The 14,023-nt window shown below is 35.8% G+C and overlaps 1 protein-coding gene across 1 annotated transcript; it reads left to right on the forward strand.

Annotated features, from left to right (window-relative positions):
- The first annotated feature begins 5,704 nt into the window (after positions 1–5,704).
- On the forward strand, positions 5,705–6,106 carry LOC127864700 (uncharacterized). The gene has a single exon (XM_052404592.1). It carries the CDS (start codon positions 5,705–5,707, stop codon positions 6,104–6,106), a length of 402 nt encoding a protein of 133 aa, XP_052260552.1.
- Positions 6,107–14,023: the final 7,917 nt, after the last annotated feature.

Consider the following 14,023-nt stretch of genomic DNA (forward strand, 5'->3'; position numbering starts at 1 on the left):
ACTATCTTCATTTTCATATCTTAAAAACAGATGGTATTTGCCGCATAAATCTTCAAATAATTAATGATAGCTTGTGTACAAGCATAATCTATTGCGCAATTCTAGATGGAACCATAGTAACGAACGCGGATCTTCATTCGTACCCTAACAACTCGTTCCAACTCTCGGTTGTGGCAACAGACAAGTATAACAAGAGTCCGACTCCGTACACCGTCATTGTAGAAATAACTGGTCAGTACATTGAGACAACTAGGTAAGTGTTGGATAAATTAATTTAGCGAGGATAACAAAACCGAAACCACAAACATTGGCGACGTAAATGCTAACGTATCCGTTTTAGACACAGTTACCGGATATATTCTAGTTTTGTCAATGTTTCTCTGCCTTTGAAAAAAAAAACAGATGGAAAAATAAAACCAAAACACGAACACCCACAACTGACGAAAGGAAACAAATCAAATCGACGACAATATTTGTACTTGTGTTCGCTGTTTATGTCATGGTATTAAATTTTGTCAATGCATGTGAAATGTACCATTTAATGTCGAGATTCGTCTTATAGCTACGAATCGCTCCGACCGGTTTCGCATTAAAATATTTCTTTCTGTCATTGTTTGCCTTTCCACCTTGATTATTGGAGGGGAGGTTATTGTGATTAAGTAACAAGGAATGAGTTTGAAATCATGATTGATAAAGCGCTTGATTTAAACAAGAACGTCATCATGCTTGGGGACATAAATGAAGACCAATTTAAACACAATGCTTGCCTCTCTCAATCAGTATCCCTGTATAACATGCGCAACGTTATCTCTCAAGCGACAAGGGTCGCCGCAAATACTGCTACACTAATTGATCCGATATTAGCCTCGGATACCATTTCATGCTTGAACAGTGAAGTAATAGTTATCCCTCAAACTGTTAGTGACCATCATGCTTCTACCATTCATGTTATAATTCCTTTAATAAACAGCAAACCGATTCAACGAAACATTTGGTTGTATAAATATGCCGATTTCGATCGACTAAACAATCTTATTACATGTACAAATGGGAATTTATCCATGATTCTAATGTAAATGAAGCAACTGTTATGTTTACGAACAAACTTATCGAACTTATAAAACTTTGCATTCCAAATAAACTTGTCAGAGTGCGCCCTCATGACAAACCATGGTATGATTCTTCTATTAGAACAATGGCTCGTAAACGAGATAGACAAAAACACATATCCATAGACAATCCTACTTCTTCTAACTGGAATAAATATTAACAACTTCGAAATAAGGTTATTAACATGATAAAACATTCGGAAGAACAGTTTTATTCTAACCTAGAAACATCTCGTGATGAACCAAATACTTCAAATCCAAAAAATATTGGAAAACACTAAAGCAACTAATAAAAACAAATTCTCACCCGAATTCGATACCACCTTTACAGTCAACGGACTCTGACGGCAATCTTATCGTACATTTGTCAGATACTGACAAGTCAAACTGTTTTAACAGATACTTTGCCTCCATTGCGTCGTTGAATGACTCAGCCGGTGTTCTTCCACAATTCTCAGATATATCTAACGCAAAATTATATAACCTGCCCATATCAGAATCGGAAATTAAAGATGTTATTAAATGCTTAATAACCAATAAAGCCGTCAGTTGTGACCTTATAAGTCATATTGTCATTAAGAAAACGTGTAATTCTATTGCTTAGCCTTTTTGTATCCTCTTTAACAAATCACTAAACGAAAGTACATATCCCGCCCAATGGAAAGAAGCGATTGTAATGCCTCTATTTAAAAAGGGGAAACCGAATAATCCTTCCAACTACCGTCCTATCTCATTGTTAAGTTGCGTAGGCAAGCTGATGGAGAGGATAGTTTATAAACATTTATACAACCACCTTCTTGCTAACAAACTTATATACTCCAACCAGTCGGGCTTCTTAAAAGGTCACTCCACGGTCGCTCAATTAATCGACATTTTTGATCGAATAACGAAAGGTATTGATGAAAAGAAACTCACATGCATGGTTTTCTGTGATATTTCTAAAGCGTTCGACCGCGTCTGACACACAGGACTACTCTTCACACTTAAACAAAATGGATTTGATGGTAATTTACTTAATTGGATAAAAAGTTATCTAGGGAGTTGCATTCAAAAAGTCGTGGTTGGTGCATCAATATCTCAAACGTTAGAGCTTAATGCCGGTGTTCCACAGGGATATGTTCTAGGCCCATTATTTTTTCTTGTTTACGTAAACGACATAGTCAAGCACCTTCAATGTACTGCCCGCCTTTTTGCCGATGACACTTCCCTCTAATGTACTACCTCAAATATATATATAACATTGAAATTGTTCTGAACCATGACCTACAAGTTATAAGTAACTGGGCAAAACTATGGCTTGTAGATTTTAATCTACATAAAACCATGGCTATGTTGTTTTTATCACACCATGCTGTTCCCCAACCACATGTTTTATTTAATAATGTACCGGTCAATTTTGTAGAAAACCACAATCATCTCCTACTAGATTTATCATACACAATGCAGGTATTTCAATACATGTATATACCAAAACACTCATATGGTAAACAAATGAACAAATACATTACCACCTGTCAACTTAATGTACGTCTTTAATGCGGACTCGAAATATATAATGATAATTATATAAGCAATAGTAAAGTATGCTTGATTGGTTATTGTCGGCTCAGATACTACTTCAAAGTACCCGGGGTAATTAAAAAATATACTGCAAAGTATGCGGGGTACAGAAAATATATTAGTATATTATACCAGTTCTAAAAAGTCTTCCGGAGTATGACCGGGTGCGTATTTTCCGTATCCAGGGTACATTGTAGAATACTTCTGAGTACCCGGGGTACTTTTAAGTAGTACCTGAGCCGACAATGACCAATTGAGCGTAAATTATGTGTGGTGTCCCTCGATCGTGCTTAGGCTACTACAAAGTATCCGGTGTATGGAAACTGTACTAAAAGTGCCTTGGAATCTTGCCGAGTGCCTTTAAGCGTATTATCCGTACCTGGGTAACATTGTAGTATACCTAATACTAATAGTACACAGGGTACTTTGAAGTAGTACCTGAGCCGACAATTAACAGTTGAGCATTAATTATGTGAGGTGTCCCGCGATCGTGCTTAGTCTTTCGCTTTCAATAAGCACGCTCACACACAGGGAAATATATGTAAATTTATCAGCTGTATGCGTGTATATGGTACCCCGGGTACTTTAAAGTTTACTACACGGAACCTGGTGTATGGAAAATAGTGTATGGTGCCTTTAAGCGACTAATTCGTACCCGGGAACATGGTAGTTTACCTAAGGGTACATGGGGGTACTTTATAAGTAGTACCTGAGCCGACAGGGACCAATTGATTATGTGTGGTGTCCCTCGATCTTGCTTAGGATTTCGCTTTCTGTAAATCTATTAGCTGTATGTGTTTATATTTCATTATAACAATGCATATTCATTCTTTATTCTTTCTTGTTTTATTTGTTAAGTTTATTTTATGGTGTTTCTTTTTTCAATTACATTATACTTTGCGTGTGTGTATGTCTGCAATATTTTTCTATGTGTACATGCATATTAAAGGGATCTATTTACGGTTTGGTTAATTGACAAAATTGAAAAAAGTTGTTTCAGATATTTGAGAGGAAACAGTATTACTGAACATTTGCCATTGCCTAATATAGCCATTATATGCATCTTTTGACGATTTAAAAACCTAAAAATTATAAAGCGTTGCAACGCGAAACGATTGAATAATTTGGAGAGTTCTGTTGTTGTCGTTGAAATTTGTGAAACTACGAAGATTGCTTATATAATGTATAAAATACGCATCTTATGTATGCTTGGCAAGATAGCTCAGTTGGCTAATAAATCGTTTTTAGCATAGGTGCGTTTACGCACCTATGCTTATGGTATATACCACATTTCGAAAATCCACATCGATCGGTTGCCCATTATGAAGCCTTACCTGATAAAAAATCAGACGAAATATCTATTTAATTTAGTATATGGTCATTCTTACAATTTTTTTTTGAAACGTTTTTCTAACGTTTTCTTCCAAGAATATTGCTGACACCGTTTTTAGTGAATTTTTGTAAGACCGTTTTATGTCAAAAAATCTTCTTATAACCTTAAACAAATTTCGTTCGTAAAACAATTCTATCTGCACTATAAATCTCAATCTCCTACGCAGTGACCTCCCTTATACTAGAAGTTACTGACCGGGCGAAGCAAGGGAAGCAACTGCTGTGAGGAGTTTCTATAAAAATCTGCATTCAGAAATCTGTATTCAGAACTCAATCTGTTGTGCACGTCCCGTCTAACGCTTACCACAAGTTTTACGACAAATTCTTGACGCAGACGAATAGGGTAGCGTCTATTTTCATTTGTGAAAAGAATAGTTCGATACAGATCTGTCCGTGCTTAAATTTTGAAAGGCTTGGGTAATTATTTTTCATAAGCGTTTCAAACACTGATGTTAATGGAAAGATTATCTATTTAAATAGTCGGTAATTGTTTGAAATTATTGATTTGAGAAATTCGCGGATGGCGATATCGAACTACATTATACCACGTGACGCCATTCTTCCCTGTATCTTGCACCTATGCTTTTAACGCCATCGGCGCTCTCGTTACTGCAGGATTCCGGGGGTCACTGGTTTCAGCCCTGCTGCGGGCTACTTTTTTTTCCTTTTTTTCAATTTTATTTTGGATTTTTTACTGGAGCTTTTAAAATTTAATGTTTACATTTATCAATATAAAGCATTTAATGACAAACTTCAAAACATGCCAAAATCTTTGAAAAGGCCCCTTTAAATAATCTAGCCTTATTACTGAAAACAAATATGGAATATGTTCAATAAATATTTTAATTGATGCAGCAAGTCTTTCATAGCATTTCAAACCTCATTCACTTAGTAAAATAGTAAAAGTTACACCAACACCACATTTTATCTTTATTTTAATAACAACTTGTTTACAATGCAAACATACGCCCGATATTATTCAACTTACTAATGGAACATGACACTTATCCGATTGCAGCGAGAATACAGTCATAAGAATGTGTCCTAATTCAAACTACACTGTTATACACAATACAATTTCAACTGCTACCATAAGACCAGATCGTCAGATTCTACGGTGAAAACAATTTGTGCAGTGTAACCTTTTCTTTTGCTTTGCTCTAATCGATAATTCACATCTTTCGCCATAAACGATTCGTTATCAAGTTTATGTTTTGATCATTTCTCAACAAAATACACGCAAATTGATGTCGATTGCAACATATATTGTGTTTGTAACAATGTATTAGGTTGATTGAACTCGATTTTATAGACATTCGTGATACATATTTTTTTTACATTGTTTTTGCCTTTGAACAAAAAGAACTATGAGCTGTACCAGAGCTCCAGATAAAAATTTGGTCAAATTCGTATTTACTTCCTATTTTAAAAATTAATTCTTATTTAACCCCCTATTTATAAAATTAATTTTTAACAATATATTACCGAATAATTTTACGTGCTTTAGATTCGCAGTCATTTACGCAAGAGCATATAAGTTCATCAAAGCAGATCGGGCGGAACAGTATAGCCGCCGTAACTGTCTTCGGGTCAGTGGGATCCCTGAAACTGAAAAGGAGGATACGGACGGCATACTCTTAAAGATGGTGAACGACCTAGGCGCAAACCTTTCTATTGATGAGATTGATCGCACTCATCGCCTAGGACCTCGCAAACAAGTGGGATCAAAACCAAGGGATATCATCATTAAATTCGTATCCTACAGGGCCCGGCAGAAGCTCTATAACGTTAGAACAAGTGCGAAAACAACTGACCCTTACAAGAAAGTCTATGTAAACGAGGCGCTCACGAGATACCGCAGCGAGATGTTCTACGATGCTCGCAAGCTGGCTTCAGACAAACTCGTAGAGGGTGCGTGGACGCATGACGGGCAAGTGTTGGTCCGTGATCTTAAGCGGGTCATCCACCGAATAGACAAACCCGAGCAGATCACTGAGCTACGCGCCAAATCCAGATCGTATGCGTCTGTTGCAGCTAGCAAGTAGCCATTAACTGCTCCACCTTTTCTATGATGAACAGTATACACAATAATACCTTAAAAACGTGTTTTACGAACCATTTATGATACATCGGCGATGAGTAAATCCTTTTCCAAACAGACTGTCGATTCATTTTCTCTTCTGCTTATTTGTAATTAAGATTTTCTCGAAATTAATCATGTCTATAGCAATCTCACTATATCATTTGCATCTGTTTTCTTTCTTCTCGTGTGATTTGTGTAAGCTCTTATCGAATTATGCCACTCAGAAATGTATTCTCTCTTATAATAACATGCATGACTGTCATTGCGATATTTCCTGATATAAACATGATGCATTTTGAGTGGTGAAAGGTCAAGGTCAAGGTCATCCTTCAAGGTCAGAGGTCAAATATATGTGGCCAAAATCGCTCATTTTATGAGTATTTTTGCAATATTGAAGATAGCAGCTTGATATTCGACATGCATGTGTATCTCATGGAGCAACACATTTTAAGTGGTGAAAGGTCAAGGTCATCTTTCAAGGTCAGAGGTCAAATATATGTGGCCCTAATCGCTTATTTTATGAATACTTTTGCAATATTGAAGATAGCAACTTGATATTTGGCATGCATGTGTATCTCATGGAGCTGCTCATTTTGAGTGGTGAAAGGTCAAGGTCAAGGTCATCCTTCAAGGTCAAATATATGGGTCAAAATTGCACATGTAATGTCAATTCTGCAATTATGAAGCTAGCAATTGTATATTTGAGATGCATGTGTATCTCATGGAGCTGCACATTTTGAGTGATGAAGGGTCAAGGTCAAGGTCATCCTTCAAGGTCAAACGTCATATAGTGGGACATTGTGTTCCACAATCACATCTTGTTAGCATATACAGCACATGTGAATCGTATCATATGACCGACTTTCTCGCATAATGCCCTACCTATTTATCTATCTACTCATAATGCTTTGTTTTGTTTTCTTTGCTTCCATTGTCTATTTTTCTGTTGTATTTCCTTGTATCTATCTACCCATAACCCTTTTCTTCGTTATCTTTATTTGCATTGTTTACTGTTCTGTGTTATTTCATGATGAAGGATTTGTTGATGCCCATAGGATTGTAGCAATTCGTGACAAAGAGCACTCACAGTTTGTATTGTGTAGTGATGGATACTTATAGTATTTTATCAAGATACACGTCAGTCGGATTGTTCTTTGCATCGTTAAATGTGCTAGTTCTTATGTCTATACATACAAATGAAATTGCTCTAGAGTCGTCTCTACGAAACATCAAAGGCCAATCTCAACTTTGCCGGTGTATCCGATGGCCATATACACGCGCCATAGTTGGTAAACGTTACGTTTCTAACTCACTGTTCGTAATTAGATCTATTTTCGTCTTAATTACAGTCGTCTTATTTACATGGATTTATGCTATCATGTTGCTTTCTGGGGATATCGAATTGAACCCAGGCCCTGTATCGATTAGCTCTCTTGATTCTAATATAACGGAGTACAATTCACTAAACTGCTTATTAGCAATGCCCAATAACCTTTCCTTCTTGCAATACAATGTCCAGAGTATACGGAACAAAATAGAAATTCTTACAGCAGAACTTTCAAATTTCGATATATTATCCTTTTCTGAGACGTGGCTTAACAACTCTATCGAAACTGATGAACTCCTTATCCCTTCTTACCAATGTCCCGAACGCAAAGATCGAATACATGATAGCCATGGTGGGGTTATGCTTTATGTTAAAGATTGTATCCATTATAAACGCAGAGTTGACCTCGAACCGATTACGTTAGAGTGCATTTGGATTGAGCTCCACTTGCTGAGTATGAAGCGTGTTTTATTTGGAATATTTTATAGACCACCAAACGCGGATGCATCATATACCAACTTAATTGACGACTCGATTGGTTTGGCAATCGAAACTGGTATATCTGACATCATTATAACCGGTGACTTCAATATGAATAATAGTCAACCAATACTAGTAAGAAAGCTTGACTCCTGGTGCCTAGAATACAATCTTGTTCAAGTTATCAATGAACCTACGCATTTTACGGAAAGATCCTCGTCAATTCTTGACCTATTGCTATTAACAAACCCCAACAGCTTGGTATTGTCAGGTGTTGGTGATCCCTTTCTTGATCAACAACAACGCTATCATTGTCCTATATATGGTCTTTTTAAATATAAAAAGCCAAATGCGAACGTATACGAGCGTCATATATGGAGCTATGAGGATGGTAACTACGATTTGCTACGTGAAACGTTTTCTTCACTTAATTGGAATACAATTTCAAGTTTGGATACTGACACATATTGTACTAATATCACCGACACTATTATTCGTAATGCCAAACTTTGTATCCCAAACAGGGTTATAAAAATCAAACCGCGTAATGCTCCATGGCTAAATACACATATACGTCGAATGATTAGAAAACGCAAACGGGCTTACCGTATTGCAAAAACTAAAAAAAGTGATTATCATTGGTCCAAGTTTCGAACAATCAGAAACCAGACAATATCTTTTATTCGTCAAGCGAAAAATCAGTACTACGACAGTCTAAGCGATAAACTTAAAGAAAATAATGACACACCTAAGAACTGGTGGAAAATACTTAAGTCCTTTATCAATAAACCTAATAATAACATGAACTCTCATATTATTAATCCATTGGACAACTCCACCGTGACTGATTGTTTTGAAAAGGCGAACATTTTAAATACATTCTTTCAAAGTCAATCAATTATTAACATTGATAACGTAGGTACACCAGAGCTCACTTATGCTCCAATTACTAACTCTTTAGAAACTTTTATTATTTCACCTTCTGATGTCCATGACATCCTTAAGTCTCTTTCTGTTGACAAAGCATCAGGACCTGACGGCATAAGTAACCATATTTTAAAGGAATGTCGAGCTGAATTATCCACTCCTTTATGTGATTTTTTTAACTTCTCACTTAACAAATGTATAATGCCAAGCTGTTGGAAAGAAGCTAATGTCACTGCAGTACTTAAAAAAGGTGATCCTAAAGAAGTGAGTAACTACCGACCAATTTCTCTACTTAACACGATGGAAAAAGTCTTTGAAAAAATAATATTTAAACATGTGTACAATCATCTTGTAAGTAACAAAATTCTTACCCCATTCCAGTCCGGTTTTCTGCCGGGGGACTCAACCACCAACCAACTCACTTATATATATGATACGTTTTGCAAAGCCCTTGACAATGGATTAGAGGTCAAAGCTGTCTTCTTTGACATAAGCAAAGCCTTTGACAAAGTATGGCACCAGGGTCTATTACTTAAACTCCATGCCTAATTGCCTATGGCATCCGCGGTAAGCTGCTATCTTGGATTCAAAATTATCTTAATGGTAGACGCCAACGAGTAGTCATTCCAGGCGCCGTCTCTAATTGGGCTTTACTAGAGGCCGGGGTTCCCCAGGGCTCTATACTTGGGCCCCTCCTATTTTTAATCTTCATAAACGATATTGTAAATGATATCCAAAGTAGCATCCGTCTATTCGCTGACGACACATCCCTGTACATTATTATAGACGAGCCCAACCATTCAAATGCAATATTACAAAATGATATCAATAAAATTTCTAACTGGGCTTTAAAATGGCATGTTCTATTTAATCCATCTAAATCAGAATCACTTACATTCTCCAGAAAGCAACAACCTAATCAATACAACTTCACAATGCTCGCTACACAAATACCTGGTGTTAGTTCCCACAAGCATCTAGGAGTCTTCCTGTCGAAGGATTGTAAATGGCACATACATCTTAAATATATAACTGATAAAGCATGGGGTAGAATTAATATTATGCGCAAACTAAAATTTAAGCTTGACCGAAAATCTTTAGAAATCATTTATACGTCCTTTATTCGCCCACTTATCGAATATTCAGATGTTATCTGGGATAATTGCACACAAGAAGAAAAATATGAACTGGATAAAATTCAAAACGAAGCAGCGCGAATTGCCTGTGGAGCAACCAAATTAGTGTCCCTAAATGATTTGCAACACGAAATAAACTGGGAACCGCTGCAAGATCGACGCGATAAACATAAACTCATATTATTTTACAAAATGCAAAACTCTCTAAGTCCTCAATACTTATCCGATCTGGTACCCCAACAGGTAGGATCTATTGCGAGGTATAATCTTCGAAATGCAAATGATTTACGCACTACCGAATGTAGATCAACCCTTTATTATAATTCATTCGTTCCCGCAGTAATACGAAAGTGGAACACATTACCAGACGAGGTTAAAAATAGTGAATCGCTAAACATCTTTAAATCCAAGTTAAACAGAACCTTAGTTAAAACTCCGGCGTATTATTATGTAGGTAAACGCTATCTCCAACTAACTCACACGCGGTTAAGAACCAAATCAAGTGCGCTAAATGATCACCTTTTTGCGAAAAACATTATCTCGTCGCCTCTTTGCTCTTGTGGTGCTATTGAAACTACTAACCACTTTTTTTTCTTATGTCCGAAATATAACCACATTCGCACTGAACTTATTAACATCATAACCGGTATAACTAGTGATGTGGAACTCGATACACTACTCTTTGGATGTTCGCACCTCGACGAAAAGGAAAACTCCAAAATATTTAAATGTGTACAACAATATATTAAAGAATCCAGGCGCTTTTCATAACAATCTGATACTGACCCAGTCACAAATTGCTTCAACCTCATGTACGATCTCTTGCATAAACAGTCCTTCATCTCCATATTTCTCTTTCAACACTTTTTTTATTTTTCAGATTTATCGCGTATAGCTCTTATTTCTGGAATATCCACTGCTAACTAGTCTTATAATACACCCATATATTGCGTAACTATTTCTGCAAGGAGAGAAACTATATAAGATTTATTTCTTTCGTTTCAATCCTTTTCTTATACTGATTGTTTTGTAAATTACTTGATGTACACTGTGTTTGCCAAAAGAAATAAATATGTTTAAATTAAGTTCATCAATTATTGACGAAACCATGCTTTGGGTAGTTGAATCTAATTGAAAAAATGCATGCAGCGAGGACTTTTGACACTGAAATGGCTTTTTAGCCTTCCACGCTTCAATACACCGCTGCAGTCGGCCATTTAGATTTTTTCTGTAAAACGGTCACTCACACTTCGGCTTTATATAGGTCATAATGGCCTTTTGGTCGCCGTTAAAGTCATATCAAAACTATATTTAACATTTAATTTTAATGGCATTTTGAATAGGTATACAGTATATTACTTTTGTATAAAAATTACGATAAGTGTTATTAAACAGGTAAAATAAACATTAATGACTCACCTGAAAATCAAGGAGAACAGAATCAAGACCGTTTGGCCTTTCGACTGTTCTTAGGTATGGCTCTTCCTCACAGCAAACGCTTGAGTGACGTTGATTTAAAGTTGTAGTTTTAATTGAGCGCCTAGACGAGCCAGAACCGGGATGAAATGTTTACCATACATAATTTGCTACTGGAAGTTTTACGCACGTTCGAAAATTTCGATTTCGTGTTTTGTATTTTCAATGCGTAACTTTACGCAAAGATTTTAAATCTAAATCGTTATTTAAGAAAATTAATTCGTTTTTACGCATTTACGCATGTTATCTGGAGCACTGAGCTGTACGTTTGTACTCATAAACGCTCAGAGCATTTAAGAAGAACTTCAACGATAAAGCATAAGCTTTCTAAAGCAAAAGGTAAATTTCCGACGTCATTTTATGTAATTAACAGTAAATACTAAATATACGTCTCGTTGTGATTCACATCCATACGGTATTTTTCACACCTATCAGTCTATATATTATCAGTGGGACGAAACGTCCAATGCCTCCCTACACAAATATCAGGTGCACGAACTGGTAGTGGCACGAATTATCATAGTGTCGTGCTGTGGTAAAAGGTAATGGCCCATAAGTAAATATATCGTAAACAAACCATATGAATTAATTATTTGAAGGCCTTACCGAACATTCCACGCAGAATGGAGTTTTGTGTTCGTTCCTCGGAAATAAACAAACGTAATATTCCCGCGATGTTTACTGTGTCAATGTTTTATGTAGTCGTGAAAATAGCGTTTTTAACAATTCGTTACTCTGCATTTGGAACCAAAATGTTTTTTTAAACAAAGTCCTTTCTTCAAGTCAGTAACAGCGTCGTTGATATGTCTAGTTGCGATGAATCAACAATTTTATTGAAAACAAATCATTGAAAATAACTGTGCCTAACAATATCAGTTTCCGCATATTAACATAAATGTACACAATTAGAGGCAAAATTTGCTTCCTTCATATATGTTAGGGTTATGACTGCAAAACGACAAGGGCTCATATCCGCGGAAAGAGTTTTTATTGAACGTACGGGTTTTATAACAATCTGAACACTTCGGACAGTGGGCTACACATCGCCGGTATGGCGGAATTGTCCGAGGATTCCCGATTGGGTTTTTAATAAACTATTACACAATGGTAACGAATATTAAAATAGAAAAAATATCATATTAAATTATGTTCATACTGAACATTTTCTTCAACTTCATGATGTATTGATGAATGTGCGAAGGTTTTTCTGGTCAAACAATAAAATACGGAAAGGGTCAAACACAACGGAAATGTAATTCTGTCATTTTCCTTAAAAAGTATAATGTCCCTTACCGTGGTGTTAATTAAGGGCCACGTGTCAAATTGCAAGTATAATGTATCGGATTATAATCGATAATCAGGATAAATATACAGATAATTCAATAAAGATAAAGTCAATATAGGTACAGTATACGTGTTTGTTCATTGGAGTATCGCATGTTATAAAATAGTAATTATTTCATTATTTTCTTCACATGCTTCAAAGTCATTTCGTGACACTAATGACGTCATTTTGTATATTGAAATGTATTTGATGCATGCCACGGGAGAAAGGGTAACTTTTCAGCGAAAGGGAAACAGCTGTTGATTATTGTCTTGAAAAAGGGGCATAAAAGAAACATTCACTCGTGATCATAGAACAATAATATTTTCACTTATAGCTGCGCCATTCTTGAAAATATATTGTATATGATCTCTCGTGAAATAACAAACGATCTTACACTGACATGAACAAATATCCTCTATTTAATCTTTTTGCATAACACGTCGTTTCTGTTCGTTTATTTTCCTTTTTTAAAAACAAAAAAAGCATTGGTGTATCGTTTCATCATTATATTCGTTTTTGGGTACAATGAGGTAATAATATACATTTCAACAGATAATTATATTACATATAAGTTAAATGTTGATTTCATATCAATAATTCAAATTAAAATTAAACCACCAAAAGCCCCTGTATTTTTCAATTGTTCAGAAGAGTGATGACATATAGAAAAAAATCACAAATGCAAGAAGGGACGGGTCTTAAAAAGGGTTATGGGTTACATAACCCAACTGTTCGAAATAAATATGGTAAAAATGTACAACTATTAGAAGTATACATGGTAAAACTGTTTAATAACAGTATATTAACGACTTTTGAATTCTTACATGCGAGTTTATAAACATCATGGGGATGCTGAACAGTGAATAAAACTTGGCTGGCCTGGTTATGCAATTCACTACAATCCAAACACTTGTTCTGAATCAAACCCGTTTTGCTTCAGGGTCAGTTAAATCCTGATAATCACAAAAACAAGATATTAACAACAGTAAGTAAATTTTCAAAACAGAGCCAGTAAAACGAATCAATGTGTGATTAATATTTATGTATACATTTACAAAAAACATAGTTGCGTGTATTTCATAATTCTAAAATTAGCGCATTTGCAGGATGAGGCGGGTTTACAGGATGTTGGGTTCGAGTGGTTGCGATGAGTTCAAAATATAAAGAAAATGAAGAGACCACCAACAATTTGCTGTCAAGTGTCTA

Source organism: Dreissena polymorpha, chromosome 1, assembly GCF_020536995.1.
Source record: "Dreissena polymorpha isolate Duluth1 chromosome 1, UMN_Dpol_1.0, whole genome shotgun sequence".
Taxonomy (NCBI): domain Eukaryota; kingdom Metazoa; phylum Mollusca; class Bivalvia; order Myida; family Dreissenidae; genus Dreissena; species Dreissena polymorpha.

Coding starts and splice junctions, on each gene's coding strand:
- LOC127864700 (XM_052404592.1), top strand. CDS start 5,705: ATGGTGAACGACCTAGGCGCAAACCTTTCTATTGATGAGATTGATCGC.